The sequence below is a fragment of the Bombyx mandarina genome, chromosome 15 (genome assembly GCF_030267445.1).
Source record: "Bombyx mandarina strain Sakado chromosome 15, ASM3026744v2".
In the NCBI taxonomy this organism is placed as follows: Eukaryota; Metazoa; Arthropoda; class Insecta; order Lepidoptera; family Bombycidae; genus Bombyx; species Bombyx mandarina.
Window position 1 is genome coordinate 12,382,973 of NC_143221.1, and position 19,700 is coordinate 12,402,672.

The 19,700-nt window shown below is 35.3% G+C and overlaps 5 protein-coding genes and 1 long non-coding RNA gene across 9 annotated transcripts in view; 5 read left to right on the forward strand and 1 right to left on the reverse strand.

Moving 5' to 3' along the window:
- The window catches only part of LOC114250337 (serine/threonine-protein phosphatase 2A regulatory subunit B'' subunit delta), a 154,412-nt gene that overhangs the window by 79,449 nt on the left and 55,263 nt on the right, over positions 1-19,700 (reverse strand). For 3 of the 4 annotated variants that reach the window (XM_028184165.2, XM_028184167.2, XM_028184168.2), the window contains exon 2: positions 3,684-3,707. The exons of the other annotated variant lie outside the window; for it this stretch is intronic. In XM_028184165.2, coding sequence (XP_028039966.2) covers positions 3,684-3,707 — 24 coding nt within the window. The remainder of the gene's footprint in view (positions 1-3,683; positions 3,708-19,700) is intronic. 4 annotated transcript variants of the gene reach the window in all.
- On the forward strand, positions 3,763-5,753 carry LOC149501510 (uncharacterized). The gene is made up of 2 exons (XM_089733084.1): positions 3,763-4,214; positions 4,512-5,753. Exons 1-2 carry the CDS (start codon positions 4,158-4,160, stop codon positions 5,751-5,753), a joined length of 1,299 nt encoding a protein of 432 aa, XP_089589210.1. The 5' UTR covers positions 3,763-4,157.
- On the forward strand, positions 6,900-7,499 carry LOC114250341 (uncharacterized). The gene is made up of 2 exons (XM_028184170.2): positions 6,900-6,956; positions 7,023-7,499. The coding sequence occupies exons 1-2, from the start codon at positions 6,900-6,902 to the stop codon at positions 7,497-7,499; spliced, it is 534 nt and encodes a 177-aa protein (XP_028039971.2).
- On the forward strand, positions 10,606-13,259 carry LOC149501511 (uncharacterized). The gene is made up of 2 exons (XM_089733082.1): positions 10,606-10,965; positions 11,047-13,259. The coding sequence occupies exons 1-2, from the start codon at positions 10,915-10,917 to the stop codon at positions 13,009-13,011; spliced, it is 2,016 nt and encodes a 671-aa protein (XP_089589208.1). The 5' UTR covers positions 10,606-10,914; the 3' UTR covers positions 13,012-13,259.
- On the forward strand, positions 14,586-15,738 carry LOC149501512 (uncharacterized). Its single transcript, XR_016324213.1, has 2 exons — positions 14,586-14,675; positions 15,520-15,738. It is a non-coding gene; the product is annotated as an uncharacterized LOC149501512 (long non-coding RNA).
- Positions 16,681-19,349, forward strand: LOC114250340 (uncharacterized). Its single transcript, XM_089732799.1, has 2 exons — positions 16,681-16,722; positions 17,611-19,349. The coding sequence occupies exons 1-2, from the start codon at positions 16,681-16,683 to the stop codon at positions 18,313-18,315; spliced, it is 747 nt and encodes a 248-aa protein (XP_089588925.1). The 3' UTR covers positions 18,316-19,349.

Genomic DNA, 19,700 nt, shown 5'->3' on the forward strand with positions numbered 1-19,700 from the left:
AGACAATATCTTGCGTCTACGATTCGTATTAGTAGTTACTGCGGGCGAACGAGCAGCGTTTATTTCTAGAACATTGGGTTTTAAAGATTCATTCTTAGAAATGAAATTCTCATAGTGCAATATTCGCTCACTTGGAATTTAATTTAGGATTGTTACTGCGGCAGTATTATAGCGGCCGTATTATGAAAAACTCATTATGTTATGTTTTTTTTTATGGAAAGCAACATAAGCAACGTAACAAAAACTTATGTTAGTTTTTGTTACGTTGCTTATGTTGCTTTTAAGTCTACGAAATTTGATATTGGTGATTTGATTCACAAGGATAGCATTACAGAAACAGTTACAAATAACCAAATGTAATAAAATAAATAACTTAAATAGCAAGATGATTTGAAAATTAAAATAATATGTTTTTTATATCTAGTTAATCGATCAGACATCTTGAATGTATTCAATGATTTCAGTACATGAATAGATACAGGCCGAGTTAATAAAATAAATGTGAGTTAAAAACATTAGATTACGCTGACGAACTTCAGATCCGATGGTAAGTAGTAACCGTAGCTCATGGACGTCAGCAATTCCAGGGGCACAGCCAAGCATGTGACTGCCTGCTAAAATGCTGACACTTACTTCAAAATGCGTGACGTAATTGCCACGTTATAAAAAAATATTAAGCTTCATCAATCATAATATTTAGTCATGCTCGGATACCCGAGAAATTTTCATCGATACGACAGCCTTACTTAATAAATAAAGGCATAACATCAATCACGCCGCGATCAATAATATCGTTAACCAAAACTATCTTTATGTACAGAGTTTGGGTAACTTCCTATTCGAAGACAGCAATGTAAATACGGGCATTCCTATCGTCGCAAACGTCACAACTAGAGTTATGACGCGTATGTATCGGGAAACTCGAAACATAAAATTGATGTTACAGATTGTTATCGATTCTCACGTCCACACCGCTTCATTCGTCAAACGGTGTGTGACTGCTGCGAAAAATATCTGGTGTTTAAGGTTTGGATGTTCGTGTGATTCTCTTTGCGGGTTTAACTATAGGAGAAGACCAATGTTCGGGTTTTTGAGCGTTGAACGTTCATTGATTTACTTTTCCTCAAGTGTTATGTAGAAGTATTGTCTGGCCGCAAAAAGAATATCTTCGATCGAACAATATAGTGTCAGATGGCATTGAGTTTTAAATGAAACAAATTTGTTATTGGTTTACCTCAATGATACATACATAAGGGATTAAATAATTATTTCCACTTTTTATGTGTAAATATTGTAAGTTTGCGTTAAATATGTTGCATTCTCTCGACGGCCGGACAATAGAAGTTTGTGTGTCAAGACTCACAAATATGTATATTATGTATATAATAATATGTACTTCCCTAATTATAATATTATACTGGAGTGGTGGTACGACCAATTCCTGTACGAATTCCCGACTGTGAAAACATCCTATCAAGGCATATAATATTCATTTCTATACCTTACCATGTTTCTCGTATATTTTTCCGCTGTAGGTGTTTTGTCAAATTGTATAATACTATTATTACCTTAAAGCTTACGATATGCCCGAAGACTATTTGAAATACTCTATACTGACGAAGTTGGTTTCCAGAAGTCCTGTCCAAATTTTTGGTCACACGAGTGTACCGTGCGACGTGAATGAATGAATATCCGGTACTATGTGTACGCGGATAGATAAGATAATCGTTGAAAAACGAACCGAAGTAAACATTTCATTAGTTTAGATTTGTTTGGGGAAAAACTTTCGACATCTGTTGAACAATTTCTTTCATCATCATAGTTATCGTTAGCCGATAACGATCATTATTGCCATATCTCAAATACCGTTCGTAGCGCGCTATGACGTAAATATAAAAATAGAAAATTATTTCCGGAATATAACAAACTGTTATATATTTTTTTCCTACCTAATCTTAAGAGGCTATTTCAGCGTAACCTTAACTAGTAGGTGAGCTAACGGGGCTCAAACCTGACGACGTTGCTAACACGAACCCTAGCAAGAGTCGTGCTTCGCAGAATCTACCACCGGATCGGAAACGCGACCTACTGAGAAAATTCGGCGAGAAACTCAGTGAGCTGAGTCTGTGGGTTAATTTACTCGTCGAGCCCTTCGTCACAAGCGACGGGTTCGACGGGAACGATGACCTGTGCTTGAGGTACCTAAAAGCACCGTTAGTGGATCGGGTGGATCCGAAACGACGTGTTTTAGGCTTATATTTACAATGAGATCTTATAGGCTCCTAATAATAGATGGTCCTATAATCCTAATTTTATTAACACACCACCCATAATACTTGGATACCAAGTACCGTCACGCTCATCACAGTTTCCAGAGATCCTTTTTGTCAGATACCATCCGGCTCTGGAGGAAATTTCTCTTGTTGATACTTTCTGAATTTAACACATCCTTCGTCAAATGAGTTTTGAAAATTAGCACCTTCAAGTGAACTGTATGGTGCTCTTAAATCTACATTTATACCTAAAATATCACAACAACTTTTATTACACAGTATTTAATTATGGGCAGTCCTTTTCTATAATGGCGTCGCATCGCGAGAGCATCGGTATCGCAGGATTCGACTGATGCATGACCACGACCACTCTGTCAAGAGTGCACGAATAGAAGAAGAGACTTCTTCTTCTTCCTAGGAAGAAAGGACCTGGTGGTAGGACCTCTTGTGAATCCGCACAGGTAGGTACCACCACCCTGCCTATTTCTGCCGTGAAGCAGTAATGCGTTTCGGTTTGAAGGGTGGGGTAGCCGTTGTAACTATACTGAGACCTTAGAAATTATATCTCAAGGCGGGTGGCGCATTTACATTGTAGATGTCTATGGGCTTCAGTAACCACTTAACACCAAGGGCGCTGTGAGCTCGTCCACCCATCTAAGCAATAAAAAAAATCAAAAAAAGGCATTTTTTTCAAGAACTCACAAAAGACAATAGATTTAATTTCCATTCACGTAATTTAATTTATTGAATTTGAATGCTAACCAAATTAGTGAAAGGCGTTTTATTGTTTGAAATCAGTAGAAACACCTCTAGAAGTCGTAACAGATTTCCGCATTATCATAAAATCCATAAAAGCCCATTTACAGTTAACTGCTTCGACATTTATGAGGTCATTGAAGGCTTTGACGCCACCTACGAACCACAACGTATCGAAGGTAAAAATCATTTTTGGTAAAATCTCATTATTAAATTTGGTTATGATTTTTTTAAATAATTCCATTTAAATATCCGGACGCCAGTGGTATTTAGCAGATTTTCATCTGTGATATTTTCATTTTTATTAATGTTAAATTGTCATCTATATAATATTTTATGCAATCGATAATCAAACGTTTTTACGATTTATTCTGGGTTTTTTATCTACAATGAATGACTCTTGTTTGTCAAGCAGGCATGAGTTCCGATTTAAACGGTGGAAGATTTACAAAATACGATTGAAACCACATGCTCAAGGCAGGTTGCAGCATTCAGATTGTAATGGGCAACGATAACATAATATGTATCGATAAAAAATCGATAAGATTATATATAGTTATTATACTGTTACAGCATTATTATCCTTATCTGTCTATTACTACTCTATTTCTAATTCTATAATTTATGTACATAATTCTATAGACCAAAACCTACCGGGAGACATTTATCGATGCTGACCTGAAACAAGCAATTGATTTATTAATAAAAATTAAAGGGGTAATTTAAATATGACTACAATTTAAAATGATTTTCAGTCTGAAGTAAAGCTACACAGGACTTCATAATATATTTGTATAGAAAGTTGAATGAACTCTTATGGTTGAAGGAGAACCAACAGTTTGCGTCGATTCTGAAAACTGAAGCGTACAACAAAATTATTTGCTTAAATTATAGACGGTATAGAAACACAGTAAATTTGATATCCAACTTCTTCTCAGAAAGATATTGTAACTCTTTAACTAAAACACTTTATAACCAGACAAAGTAAGTAATGAAATTTCTAAATAAACGGTGATAATAACCGAGCGTAATCAATTACACAATGTCTTACTTAATTACAATATGTAACTTTTTTTAACAAAATGCAGTATATTAATTAAAACAATATCCCTTAAGTAATTGTACGTAATGGAGTTTCTATGGAGACAGACATTCTTTTGCATTTGTATTAATGTAATTATTAGTGTAAGTTCTTGATAATTATGACAAATTCTTAGGGAGAATTAATACGCGGCAAACATCGTAATTAACATCGTAAATCTATTTCTCAAATTTTCAATCTAACTTGACGGAATGTAATAAATTAACATAAATGAAATAATAACTTAAATTTCCTCTCAGATAACAAGCGAAACTAGAGGCGGGTCTTCATCATAAGTTTATGATGGCCTTTTGGTGATTTATTTAATTTTTTTAACATTAAGGCATTCTTAAACTTTTATTCTTTTTATTTATTTATTTTTGACTTTATTTACTCTACAGGATGTACTCGTGAATGGTCAAAGTTCTCCAGCAGGTGCCAGCTTCGCACCACCTATTTCAGTGCTCTCTGGAGCGGCGCTACCTCCGAGTTTCACACCTCAACAAATTCAAAGCAAAGAATACGCTAAGCCAGTTTCGGATCTCCTCAACACAGTTTTACGTGGAACGGCTTCTAACGGAGTATGTCCCGAATACATGCCGTTCCGGTTAATATCATCGGGATTACAAAAACAGAAAGAAAGTGTTGGGCCACTACATCAACCAAATAATCCCTTTTATTTAAACGATCAATATCTTCTGCCTCAAGATGAACGTGTACAATTTAATCACGTTCCACCTTCGAATTCGATCCAACCCTATCCTATTGCATCTTCGTCCGTAGTTGTGCCTTCTCCGTCAATAGCACCATTAACTGCTTATACAACCCCATTATTACCCCAGTATCCTATTGCGTCCCAACACCAAGAAACACCAACGACAATGCCATATCCTCCCGGAACTTATTTCAATCCTTCTGATAGTCATTTTGTCGATTCCTATACAGGATATACAATGCCTCTTAATTTACTAAATGTTAGCATGCCCGAAAAAAGTTCGGATCTGTTTTATTTGCCGAAACTATATTTAAAACCTTTAGAATACGTTTCACCTCCCTTATATTCTGAGCCATGTTTTCAACCTCCTAGCGGATTACAAAATGATCCAAACTATATTTATAATACGGGAAAATTTCAGTTGGATCCTCCAAAGGTTTCTGAAACAGTACCGTATGAATATTACCAGCAATCTTATCCTCTACCTATAAATAATTTTTCACCAGATCCATTCCCTGAATACTATAATTTAGCACCACAAACTTACATTCAATATGAAAAATCTTTTGAAGAACATTATCCAAATTATAAATTGACATCTCTTCCTCCAGTTATTCCTCTACAGCAATTCAAAACAAAATGCTTACCGACATCTACTGTGTGTTCAAGTAACACACCTTATCTCACACCGTACGAGAATCTACCGCCGTCTCCTATAAATTTGCAAATTACTTTACCTCCTTCACCAGCTCCTGTGATTACAATATTAGGTCCTAGCCCGATATACCCAGAATCTCCACCCAAGTCTTTTCATCCTCCAAATGGTTATTTCGGGATGCCCTATCCAATTATAATAGACAGTAAGGAGCCAGGCTGGAAGGATTGGTTTCGTGCAATAATCGTGTATATTTTACTCAGTAGAAACTAGTTGTGGAGGAAACTCTTGCGGTTCTTGTGGTGGCTCTGATAATGAATATGTCCCGTACCTATTCCTACAAATAACCCAATTATGCTATAAATACGCGTATTTTTAAGTACAATTAACAGAGCATAAGATTTAAGAACACTGAGCCAAGTTATTTTTAGGTGGTACTAAATTATATTTTAGAATGTAAATATTTATACCTATGTATCTATTTGGTGTTAAGTTGAAATAAACAAAAAAATTCAATAGTATTTTTTTCGTGTTTCGATTCTTTCTTTTTTTTTTTTTTTTTTTTTTTTTTTTTTTTTTTTTTTTTTTTTTTTTTTTTTTTTTTTTTTTTTTTTTTTTTTTTTTTTTTTTTTTTTTTTTATTGCTTAGATGGATGGACGAGCTCACAGCCCACCTGATGTTAAGTGGTTACTGGAGCCCATAGACATCTACAACGTAAATGCGCCACCCACCTCGAGATATAAGTTCTAAGGTCTCAGTATAGTTACGACGGCTACCCCACCCTTCGAACCGAAACGCATTACTGCTTCACGGCGGTAATAGGCGGGGTGGTGGTATCTACCCGTGCGGACTCCCAAGAGGTCCTACCACCAGTGATTACGCAAATTACAATTTTGCGGGTTTGATTTTTATTACACGATGTTATTCCTTCACCGTGGAGTGAATAGTGGCCATAATTGAAATACGATGTTTTTCATTGAGCTTTTTTACTTTCATGTTATATAAATCAATGCGATATAATAAAATCTTACCTAAGCAGTATTAAATAAATTAATCAATGCATTCTTGCTTTTTCAAGTTTTCTGACGATCGAATTGGCTGCAACTACACGGTCCACTCGAGTAAATTTAAAATGTATAATCTCAACACTTCCACATATTATGTTACATAATAATGCTATATAAAATATTGCATTAAAAACACATCTCTTATTTAATGTTTTTATCACGTTCAACACGTGAGATAAGACTGTTGGTTTATCATTTTTTATTTCGATTATTTTTGATTAGAAACGTGTACGCCATGTGAGATCGATACTTAATATATAATGAAGCAAATCTCTTATTCAACAATATTTTAGTTTATAAATGTAGCGTGCAAAGAGACACCGATTTCATTAAATGCTTTCATTTATCTAGTATGAAATTTTCCGTTCTTTTGATTTCAACAATTGGATTGCTGTTAACAAGTTTTCAGGTACGCAATATATATTAACATGGAAATGAATAATTAAATGTAATCTTATCTTTATTTTGTTTACAGGGGTTACGGAGTCAATCGTCATTCCCGTACTATGGAGGTCCCGTAGTTTATCCCAACGACAGTGATGATGACGATTTAGGAATACTTTTGACAATTCTTCTCCTCGCTACAAGAAATCGAAACTGTGGTGGATATGGCTGCGGAGGAAATAATTGCTGCAACAGCAACAGTAGACCTCTCCTCGTACACTACCCGATTCCAATTCTAATTAATAGCCCAACAATATCTTACTTCGATAGAAGTTCCGAGGAATATGATTCTGACGGGTACGATTGGGGAGCTGGCTTTTTGAGTACTGACGTTTCGGCTGGTGGTGGTGGAGGTGGCGGCTGCGGTTCCTCCCGATCGAATAGCGATCCCAAACAAATAGTCGTAATTGATGCTAACAATGGAGCCAGCAAAACCGATGAAGCATCTGGAATTGGGGTAAAGGTTGACGTGCCCGTAAACACTGACGCCTTAAATATAGATCCGTAAAGATCCTTGAAACAGGTTATAATATTGCAGCGATTCCTCAAAGTTGGTCATATGTCCTCTGACCTCCCTCATTGTGCTTACTATACAAATATAACAATTTCATGAATTAGCCATGTCAAATTAATGACATTTGCTGTCTCAGCACATAATGTTAAATTTTAAAATAATTATAGTAATCTTAATCCTTTGAACGGAGCTTTCACATCTGTACTATCTCATTGATAGATCAAAACTGGTGTTTTAAGTATTAAAAATTCCTAAACACCGACATTGTTCAAAGTTAGTTTATTCTTTTCATCGCCAAGATTAGAACATACGCTAATATTTACATAACGTTTGGTTTTTCTTTAAACGCCATAATCGTTTAGAAATTTGTGTCACTAATAACATCCTACGATACCATTATAAGCAATTACCATTCTTCATGTATTACATATCTGTTAAAGTATTTAAATATTTTGTATAAGTTTAGACTCGAATTTTTTTTGTAAAATCGATCCCTATAGAAAATGTATTAAATACTAAATTGTATATCCATTGTGAAATATGAGGTATTACGCTAATGAAGTACTTCAAAAATGTCATAGCGATTCATTATTATTAACGTTTCTTTTTATAAGATAAAAAGTTTCTTCATCGTAAAATGTTTCATTATGTTGATGAACTGAATTAAGTAATATTATAAAAACACATAACACGTTACAAACTAAAGTTATTAATAAAGTTTTAATATAAGCCACATTTTACTTTTTACGAATTTGTTATTTGACCACAAAATGAAAAATTTATGTCTTAGTTTCAAAGAGTAGCTCTGTGAGTGAAATTCAGTGAATATATCTCATAAGAAAATGCGGCATGAACCGGGACGTATTTTCATATACAATTGAGATTTGAGCTCGTGTCTCAAAATGGGATATCATGAGGTTACATATTGGCTCTAGTAACGTGACTTCTTTCACCCGTCTAAGCCATAAAAAGTATGAGAAATTGTTCCTGAAATTGTCAATGATAAATAAGTCGCTAAAATATTGCATCTACATCCATATTGTTTTTCTAGTAAGCGATATTTCTGTATCATTAAAAAGTTACACATTGAATAAGGAAAAAGGTTTTTTTAACTAAAAACAATTTAGAAAGCAAAATCTATTTATTTACAAAAAAACACAGGTTATGTTCATGTATTTGTGTGCCCTTCTTTCACTTCAAAAAGAAAACAATGGATTGACATGATTTTTTAAAATTCATAGTTTTAGGGCAGTATAGTGACATAGTCCATCTTTTATGCCAAAAAAAAAATTGCGTTCTCAAGGAAAAATATTTTATCACCTGACACATTATCAAAATTAATTGACACTTTTCCTTGACCACGCGGGCGAAGTCGCGAGTTTCAACTACTTAAAAAATACACAATTTAAAACGATTATGCTATTTAATATTCTAATTACCTAAATATAAATCTCAATTTTCTTTTTACTTATTATGTTGAAGTAATCTATTGAAATGCGACGCGTTGGTGTGTATTTAAAGCTGCCATGATACGCAATTATTTAAAATCGTTGTCATTCTAGTGCTTTGAAAAAATACTACAGGATTTTAATAGGTATCGCAATAGGTGGGCAATGGGTGGTTCTCAGGCCCCACCAAAAGTGTGACGTGGTTATCTAAATTACGTCATTCACATTGAATCATGACTTGTAATTATTTTTAATAGTCGTTCTTCCCTTCGGACTAGAACACCAGTAGTTCGCAGCAAAAAGAAAAAAGAAAATGCGTGAACTACACATGCGTACGTTTCAGAAAAAAAAACACTGGTATTTATACAGTCCCGAACTTGTGATGAATCTTTTATTTGAGACGCACGTAACAAACATGAAGGATTTGGAATAAAAATTGCTGTTTCTCTATTTATTTATATTTTGCCTAGACCGGTGGACGAGTTCACAGCCCACCTGGTGTTAAGTGGTTAGCGGAGCTCATAGTCATCTATAACGTAAATTCCGCCCCCCACCTTGAAGTATGAGCTCTAAGGTTTCAGTATACTTACAACGGCTGCCCCACCCTTCAAACCGAAACGCATTACTGCTCCGCGACTGAAATAGGCAAGATAGTGGTACCTACCCGTGCGGACTCAGAAGACGTCCTACCACCAGTAACATTAACCAATAACATCATTTTAATTTTCTAATAAAAATTTCCGTGACAGTGACGTGTGCGTAAATTTCTGAACACCGGATGACTACAAGTCCGTAAAAGGCTTTGTAGCCGAGACGACCATTAATGATTTAGATCCACAGTACATAACAAAAGTTTCTTGATACACGGTCGGTACTTGCCTACCTGCTTCTAGTAACCTCGAGGGGTTATGCTAGGTTCATCGGACGTGTAGGCGAAGCTCACAGGGCTTAGCCTTGGAGACTTTGCTAACATGTACCCTAGCAAGAGAAGTGCTTCGCTGAAGCTACCACCGGATTTAATGAGAATCTTAATGAATTGTGATCTGCTACTCCGTGATCACAGTTACATGGAAATATTCGATGTCTCAAAAACCAACTGACAGCTTTTATTTATTCATTTTTCCTCCTACCTAAGCTGATGGTTTAGAGAGACCATATCAGCGTAACCTTAACTAGTAGGTGAGCTCATGGGGCTCAAACCTGACGATGCTGCTAAGACGAGCCCTAGCAAGAGCCGTGCTTCGCAGAATCTACCACCGGATCGGAAACGCGATATATCTTTTCATCAGCTTCAAAATGTTTTTTTGAATTCTATATTATCGTTTTTTTTTTTAGATTTTTCACTTGGACTCAAAGAAATAGAGGTGTGCGAAGTTTACGAATTTAGAAACTTAGGGTATTACCCACCGACTATAAATTCAATAAAAGGGCTTTTATATCGATAAGGTCAATGCTAACATTCGGCTTCGTAACCGATACATATATATTTTCGTAAATTTTGTTTTTAAAGTTATAATTTTATACGTACGTTTAATTTTATTATACGTTATAATTTTGCGACAAGGTTTATTTTTGATTCATAAACATTAGTTACATTAAACGTCTTAAAATAAGCATTTGTCGCCACAAACATATTAAACAATAAATCACAAACAAATGCTATTTTAAAATTTTGTTTACATTCTTACCCGGTATAAAAAACAGCACGCATGCATATATTTATGTACGAGTACATCTCCACAAGCCATATGTTGGATTGATATGTCACAACATCGAGATCCTTATCTTAAGACATCGGCAATAATGAAACATCCTACGTTGGGACGTGACATACCTACAAAAACGCAAGATAAGAGTTTCTTCGTACGCAGATAATTAATATTCACGATTAAATGAGATACCCCTTCAAGATAATTAAAATATAAGTGTGAGCACGCAAGGAGAACAGTTTACGTATTGAAATGGCGTCCGCCAGACTTGTCGGACTCTTCATTTTACTTTTGTATTCAAAGGTGAGAGTTAATTGTATTTAAATTTTGTTTTGTATTTGAAGTTTGGACGATATTTAATTGATTTTGTTATATTTATTGCAGGACTCATACGGGCAACAAGGCTTGGAAATTCAGCACTTAGGCCTCCATGTCGTCGGTAGTCCAAATGTTGCGTCATGTCTATCTAAAATCCAAGGATCGAACCCTCTACAAAATGGACAAAATAGCCCTCAACAACCTAAGCTTCAGCAATACAATCTTCAACAACAACAACAGGGTCCCCAACAACAACAAGGCTTCCAACAACAACAGGGCTATCAGCAACAGCAAATTTTGCAACAACAACAGCAATATATCCAACAACAACAAGCCCTTCAACAACAACAAGCTTTTCAACAACAACTGTTTCAGCAACAGGTTTTGCAGCAGTCTATGAACGCGCAGCCCAATAACTTGCAAACACCGGCTAAACAACAATCCAACACTGTTCAGCAGCCAGTAAATTCTCAGAACTTTAACGTCCCCATTCCAACTAATCCATCTTTCAATTTACAGTTCGTTAATCAGAAACCTCAAGTATTTGACTGTAACAGTTCATCATCAACTAAATCACAACCTCAAGGATCTCAAAAGAATAAAGCGACTTCTACCATTCCTGAAATAGAGTTGACTTCTCTAAAATTTATACCATTGGACCCGAACTTCTCACTACAAGGAAATCCCGATGCATCCCTTACGTTCCAGATCGGATCACAAGTACATCAAATTCCTCTGACCACGCTAACCCAGCCGACAACTTCAACAAATCAGAATTTTCAAAATCAGCCTGTGCATACTCTGCAAAACCAAGTCTCACCTCAAATTCAGTCTGTGGTACAACAACAAGTAGACAACAAATATACTCCTCTTCAAAGTATGCCCTTCACCTATGCACAAAGTGTGCCTCCTGGTCAATTACAAAACCCGTCTGCGGTCGTCCTGGGATCTAGCTCACCAATTTTATCATCACATAAAAATCAACCGACAATTGCATTACAAAATATGCAGCCTCCTTCGTATCAAGATATAATGGAATCGTTATCTTTGAAATATCCGCCATTTGTAAATTTCTTGCAGAATCCGCAGATTCAAACTTCCATTCCGAACCAGTCATCATTGAATCCTGTTCCAAATCAATCTTCGACAATTCCCGTGACAAATAAGCCTATTGCAATATTCCCTGTAACGCAGATTCCTACAATTCAACCACCTCAGCACAATCAACTGCTTATTTTGCCAATTAATACACAGGCAACTTCTACCCACAGTCAGCCACTTATGACCTTTTCTCAAATGGTACCGCAGCCAATGTTGCAGGGACCACAAAATCAAGCAATGATCGCATCGCTACAACCACAGCTGCAAAATCAACCAGTCATATCCTCAAATTCGATCCAGCCGATTTATCAGAGTCAATCCATCCCACCAGTTTCTTCATTTAATAATCTGGCTCCAACTCAAAACCCATATTTGTCGGTGCAGGTGCAAGTCCCACCAGCGCAGAATGTTCCAACAATAATGTCCATGCCATCTCCATCTTTTCTACCAGCCCTTGAGAATCAACAGCCCTGGTTAGGTTCTCAGGAATCCGGGTACTCCTCAATCCAAAATTTACCCATCGTAAACCCACAAAGTCAACCAATATTTCCATTCATTTTGCCTGAATACCAAACAGCTTTTGTAGCAAATAATGGATTTGGTGGAAAACCAAAGTCATCAAGCCTCAGATCCCTTTTGCCAATACTGATTAATATACTGAAGGAAAACACCAACTGTAGATGTCCACATTGCAATGGTCTATATGATGATCACGACCCAAATTTATTCGAAGAGTGTTTAAATCAGAGAAAGTCGCTTCCCAATGAAGCATCCATATTTTCAACATTTACAGCAGACCATGAAGAGCTATTGAGGTCAAGTCGATCAGAGCAAAATGAAACGAAGCCAAATGATTCGGTAACCAATGATGAAAGCGCTGAAGAAAACGAAGACAGTTCAGAGTACGTAGATGATAATGATGAAGAGTAGTTGCTGTACATATAAGAAAACTTTATTTAATAAATTATTGTTTATCATCTTAGTTTTATTCAGAATATAAATAAAATAGTTAAAGTAATTTTTACTATTACTTTATTAATAATGAAGACTGAAAATTAAAAGAAAATACAAACTTTATTTAAATTTAACTCAATCGTATCTAGATGGTTACAATATAAATTTAGTGGTGTACGTAAGTAAACCTATTTTACGGTTTCATTTCACAACAATATTCGTGCGGACAACAAACACTATAAAATATTTAAAAAAGTTGGATTTTAACACACAATTAAAGCTGTAAAAGTAATACGCACACGACTTGCGGAAAACGAAGAAATAGTTATGTTTTAAGGTTGGTTTAATTTTATTGTTAATTTTCAACTTGTTTCGAGTCCACACGAATATTTCTACTCTCACTAAATAGCGACTTTGTTAAAATTTTAATGAGCATATGAAATCACGATCCGCCTGATGTTAGGCAGTTACGGAAGTCCATTTATACCCTATGAATTCTGTCACGCACTTTGATCCTGATTGACCTGGTTCGCCACAGATACGGCCGGGGTTGTGATACATACTGACACAACTGACGTCATATTAAAAAATATATAATATCTATTTTATTTATTATATTAATAGATAATTTATAAATTAATACAAATTTACAACAACGAAGAAAACTGACTCCAATGTTGTAGGAGTCAATTAAATATGCATTTTTAATGGTAACTCAAAAACTACGGGTCAGATCTTAATAAGATTTAAATGAGGCCACATGAGAAGCACCAGCCTTTAAATAAAAGAATCATCAGTATCGGTATATATAGAAAAAGTCACATAAACACATAATTGAATAGTCGAATTAAGAACCTCCTCTTTTCTGAGATCGATTAAAAAAGGATTTAAAATTTTCGAAAACGTATCACAAGATTGTCAATATTATTTTTAACTATACCATCTACTAACTACTATTAGAAAACTTCAAATTCACATTCTTCTTCTTCCAGTGCCTCTTCAATCCTGAAGGTTGGCCGTTAGCTTTCTATATTCGTTTTTATCTGCAGCCAGCCGGAACAGCTGTTCGACGGAGGCAATACCGGTCCACTCCCGGATATTCCGGAGCCATGATTTCTTTCTTCGCCCAGCACGTCTCTTCCGAAATTCACAATAGCTTTATTTATATATCAAAGAACGTTATGTGTCAACAAGCAATGAATTGCAGGTGACACGTAGGTTTGACAAAGTAAAATAAAAATGTGTGGAATCGTAGAATGGTATTATGAACAAAGATGACAAAAATAGTATAATCTTTTTTTAAAAGTGATTATTCTTGGCGTGAAACACGTTTAAGACACTTACATTACTTATAACAATAAGTATAACTTAATTTATTGTTTATAGAAGAACAAAGTAAACAAAATAGGCAAATAAATCTTAAATTATCGTCAATTAACACGTACAATTTACTGAATAAATCAGCCCTTAGTCACCGTGATACGTCTAATCTTTAATAATTTAAACATGAGTTGGTTCAAACACAATGGAAAATTGATAAAGCGTCAGTATAAAATCACTAATCGGACCCGTTCTATCCAAAGAACAAGATGGCTTCCGCAACGTGGATCGCCTGTTTCACACTTCTCGCTTTTATTGGAGTAAGAATAACAAATGCATTTTTATCGCTCTGTTGAAACGCTGAAAAAATTCGAAGAATTTATTTTCGTAATTATTAAAATACATTTTAATAAAAACACGTGCAATTTATCAATCCATCCGGAAAGGAATTTGAGATTCACACGTATTAGAAAATGGTATATTTATATGAACTAGTGGTTGCCCGGTAGTCGAAATTCGACTATAATAATTATTAATTTAAAATATAAGTTTGAATATTATTATAGTTCTATTGTCAAAGACACTTTACCTCTATAGTCACAGATTTCGCTAAGGCTACACTATAGACAAATAATATTAAAGAAATCAATATTAATCTATTCTCAACTTGACCACAGACTTTATCAATAAAAAAATAGTATATATGCGTGTGTGTGTCAAATACATATTAGTGTGTGTTATGTAATGTTTTCTTTAATGCTTAATGCATTTTTTATGTATTATTTAAAAAAATATTAGCATTGTGCACTCCCTCTCTATATTCTCTATGTGGGACATTTCATACTCCTCCGTCCGCGCAATTTTCGTAAAAGGATACAATGTTTTTGCTTCACCTATTAATAAATATATAGATAATGAGATCACAGATGGGTTGTTTGTTATTAATGAACTGTTTGGTCCAATATTCTGTCCACGAGTAATTGGAATAGCCCCTTAGGCTACCAATGATTAGGTAGGAAAAAAGTTCCAATAATTGTCCGATAGACTATACTGGTAGTAGAAGATACTGGAAGGATATTTTCGAATACTCCCTAATACGAAACATTCAATTATTCATTTTCGGTTTTGTGCGACACTTTATTTGTTTACCTTTTTTTGTTACAGGTCATAAACGCTGCGTGCTACTCTGGTGCCAACGGAAACAATGGCGCGTATGCTGTCCCAGAGCCATACAACTACGGGGCATATCCTCCATCGCCACCTATTATTATAAAAAAAGACAATTCTATCGATATTCTACCATTTCTCTGCCTGCTACTAGCTGGTCGTTGAAATGTTGTATTGAATTACAAATATATTGAAATTAAATTAATATTAAAATTAATGAAATTGTACTATTCTTCGATTTATATTAGCGTAAATCGAGATGAACCTAAAGCCAGCCTGATGTTAAGCGCGCACCGAAGGTCTTCGACGTTCAATACGCGAATTCGGTCTTTATTACTTCAGGGTCAGTTTTGATGGAATTAAAATACTTCGCCTTTCACACCAGACTGCTTTATAGCAGAAATAAATATGATGGTGGTATTGAGTTGTGCCAAAACTCGCCCCACGAGTACGGTACAGCGGATGATGTTGGGCCACGAGGTTCTTAAGCGGTTACACCCTCGCTTCACAGTCCAACACGTGGCGACCGATCAGTCAAGCCCCAACTAAAAATTAAGGGACTGTTTGTGTAATGACAGTTTATGTTATTAGTAATCGATCTCGTGGCCCTAGTCTAGTGCTGCCATCCCAAAATTAATATCACAGCTTTTAAATAAAAAAAGTTACGATCAAGTTTTTAGATATTCTAGTACTTTTCAATTCAATTTTCAATATCGAATTCTATGGGCGTCATTTTTGTGTTTTTATTTAGTATATTAATATTTTTTGACATCCCTGACAACAAACCGTTCCGACCAAAATTTAGGGCAACAGCGTTACCTATAGAATTAATCATCATTTTGCATTCTAGATCTTTATATAATCTGAATTTTTCATAAGCCATAATTATAAGACAAATACCGCGTCATCATGAAAATTAAAAACATTAATAATAAAATAAAAAAATACACTCACAATTATCATAATAGGCCATAATCGCAATTTTTATGGAATTAATTTCAAAAGATTCCGTTACAAAAGATTACGTTACGATTTATCACATACTTTTTAAAAAGCAATCTGATAAAATGTTCTAAATTTTACGAAATATCCGAATTTATTGCAAGAACACATGACACGTATAAAAGAAACCGCGTCCAAACACTGTTCGATATTAAAATGGGCGCCGTGCTCTGGATATGTTTGGTTTTTGCTGTGAATGTAAATATTAAAAAGAACATATACGTCATTTCTTTTCTATTTCTTAATAAACATACTAATTATAAGTTTTTTTAGCAGATGCTGCTAGCGCGAGCCCAGTATATATGTAACTGCGGCCCGGAGTCAGTAGGCTGCCAACCGTACCCGATCGTAGTGAGGTCCAATAAAAACAATAATGGTTTGAAGCAGCTTTTGCCAATTCTCCTGCTTCTTCTCTTTGATGGTGGCTTCGGCGGGTTAGGCGGATATGGATGTAGCGGAGGTTGCGGAAATAGAGATTGTGGAGGCTGCTGTGGAAATCCCATACCCATAGCCTACCCTATTCCAGTTAATAATCAAATGTTCTGGTACTAATGTCATTATGTATCCGCTCTTTTACACGGAATTAATTGGTTTGCTATCAATTTTAAAAACCATTTTCATTTTATACTGTCACTTTCCAAATAATTAATAAATCGAAACGAATAATCTGTGAAGAAAATTTATTTCGTTATTCCTAATAAGCCTCTACTTATCTGAACGAAGAGCACTTAAAAGTATACTAATAATAAGTGTACAAATACTATGAATAAAATACATGATACACCCGAAGTTGTTTAAATTTGATAGCGCGTTGCAAAAAGGAACGTGTTTACTACAGAAATTCTTATAAATTGCATCATTAACGATTACCCCGTAACCGAATTTGATTTGTACAGCCAGTATATATATATTTAAATAAACAAGTAATTTTTTATTCTTTAATAGAGACTCAAACCAAAATGTACGCGCAGTTAACGTTTTTGACGTCTGTACTGCTCCTTAAGGTCGGTGAATATTTGACTTTCAAGATTTTATCTCTCGGATTAGTTTATATGTGTTATTTACAGTGTTTTGAATACGTTTTAGGTAACGGCGACTAAATATCAGTGCGGTGGATATGTCACACAACCAGTCCAAACATTATTGACATCTCCAATACAGTGTCAGCCTACAGGGGTGGGTTCTTTCACACCGGTCGCTCAATTCGTTATACCGGCCATTATAAAGCCATTACTGCAACCTGAACCGACTGTCCAAAGTTTGGCACCAGCAGTACCTAATAACTCTGTATTTCCGGGATTTGTACCTAACAATTTCCCGTACGGATTGGCGGGTTCCTTTGGTGGGATGCCTCCTATTATAATAGACAGCGACGATGACGATGATGATTTCACAAATCTGCTCTTTTTCCTCGTACTTGCTTTAGGAAACCGAAGATGCGGTTTTGGGGGTTACGGAAATTGCTGCGGATGTTGCGGCGGAGGATACGGAGGAGGATTAGGAGGGGGCCGTTGTGGTGGAAGTTGCGGCTGTGACGGGTATCAAAATTGTTTTCCTTTCCTTGTTCCATTCCCGTATATTAATTCTTACGGTTCTACTGGTGGCGCGTCCATAGGTGATATTGCAGGATTGTTAGGCTATGGAGCCGGCGGAAAAGCATTAGGTGCAGGACCCGGAATTGGAGTTGTTGGCGGTGCTTTGGGGGGATATGGCGTAAAAGTACCTGGAAATCGTGGAAGCCACTCAAATGATGACGATTGTTCCGATGAAATAAATCTTATCATAAGATAGGAACATTTTTTTTAATTTTATCGCGTAATAGAACTAAGCCGAGAAAGTTTTCATTTATCATGTAATATAAATAATAAGTTTTTAATCGTATTTATTAGATACGTTTTAAGAGAATCTGAGATTGTGTCCAGAGAATAAATAGTTCGTTTTTGTTAAGAACTTGTTGAATAAAACTTCATTTGTTTGGATCACTTTTGTTTTAAGTTTGCGTAATATTAGTAAAGAATACAAAAAAAAAGTAGAACACGAGAAATATAAAAGAAAAGGTCGACTTAAAGTAACCTCATACCAAAAGAAGTTTTACAAGATGCTCGGTGGACCAACGCTAGCAGTTCCCTTTGTATTGCTTTTGATACAGGTTAGCTATATCTTATTTGGATTTAAAACATACAGGCGAACAAATAATTCAATTCAATTACCGTTTCCAGTGCAATCAAATTAAGAGTCAGTACAGCGAATGCAGTTTTTTGGGATGTTATCCTAGTTATGCACCGAGCATTTACCACGTTTCTTCTTTAAGCCAAGATTGCTGTCAGCAAAGCACGCCGATTGTGGTCTACTACTATCCTTATTGCTCTCTATACGGACAACAGAGCGTCTACGATCAGCTTCAGCAGTATTTCTACGGAGCTTACAACCCTTACTGCCAATCCACGTGTGAGAGCAAGTGTGGAGGATGCCCTTGCGCTTATAGTCAATCTCCTATAATTATAATAAACGAAGACAACTGCGAATTCAAAGACTGCGACGAAGGCATAAGTTTCGATAACTTACTGGCTTTAATCGAAACTATTATGTCCCCAGAGGCTACAGCGTGCACTCCATGCTCTACAACTTGTATGTGTCCAAACAAAAAAGGGTGCTGCTGTAAGAAATGTAAATGTGGGAAAAAGGCCCATTCAAAATCAGGCCGTTGTAACTCGTGTGACGGTAAATTCGAATATTCAAACACGAGAGACTTATGTAATTTTATTGATAAATGTAAAAACAATGGTGATACTCACGTAACCATTATTATATCTGATTATGATGATTAAAACTGAAAGTAATATGTTGCTTCTTATTATTATAAAATTTTCAAGTTTGTAAATTTATTGGAACGGTCGATAGTTCTGTGGTATTTTACTAGCGTTTTGTAAGAATGGAGTTGCGTATTCGAGATTGGGCACGACTTAAATGTAATCAAAATGTTTTCAACGTTAGCTTGGTGCAATCCGACATTATAAAATAGGATTAAATAAATAAAAACCATTCGATCCTTATTTTAATTACATTTCTAAAAATAATGTAACAAATAATATTTCAACATTGTACTTTTACGTAAATAAATCAAAATGCCAACGAAGTTTTTGATTACAATATTATTATTGTTCTTAATAATACTA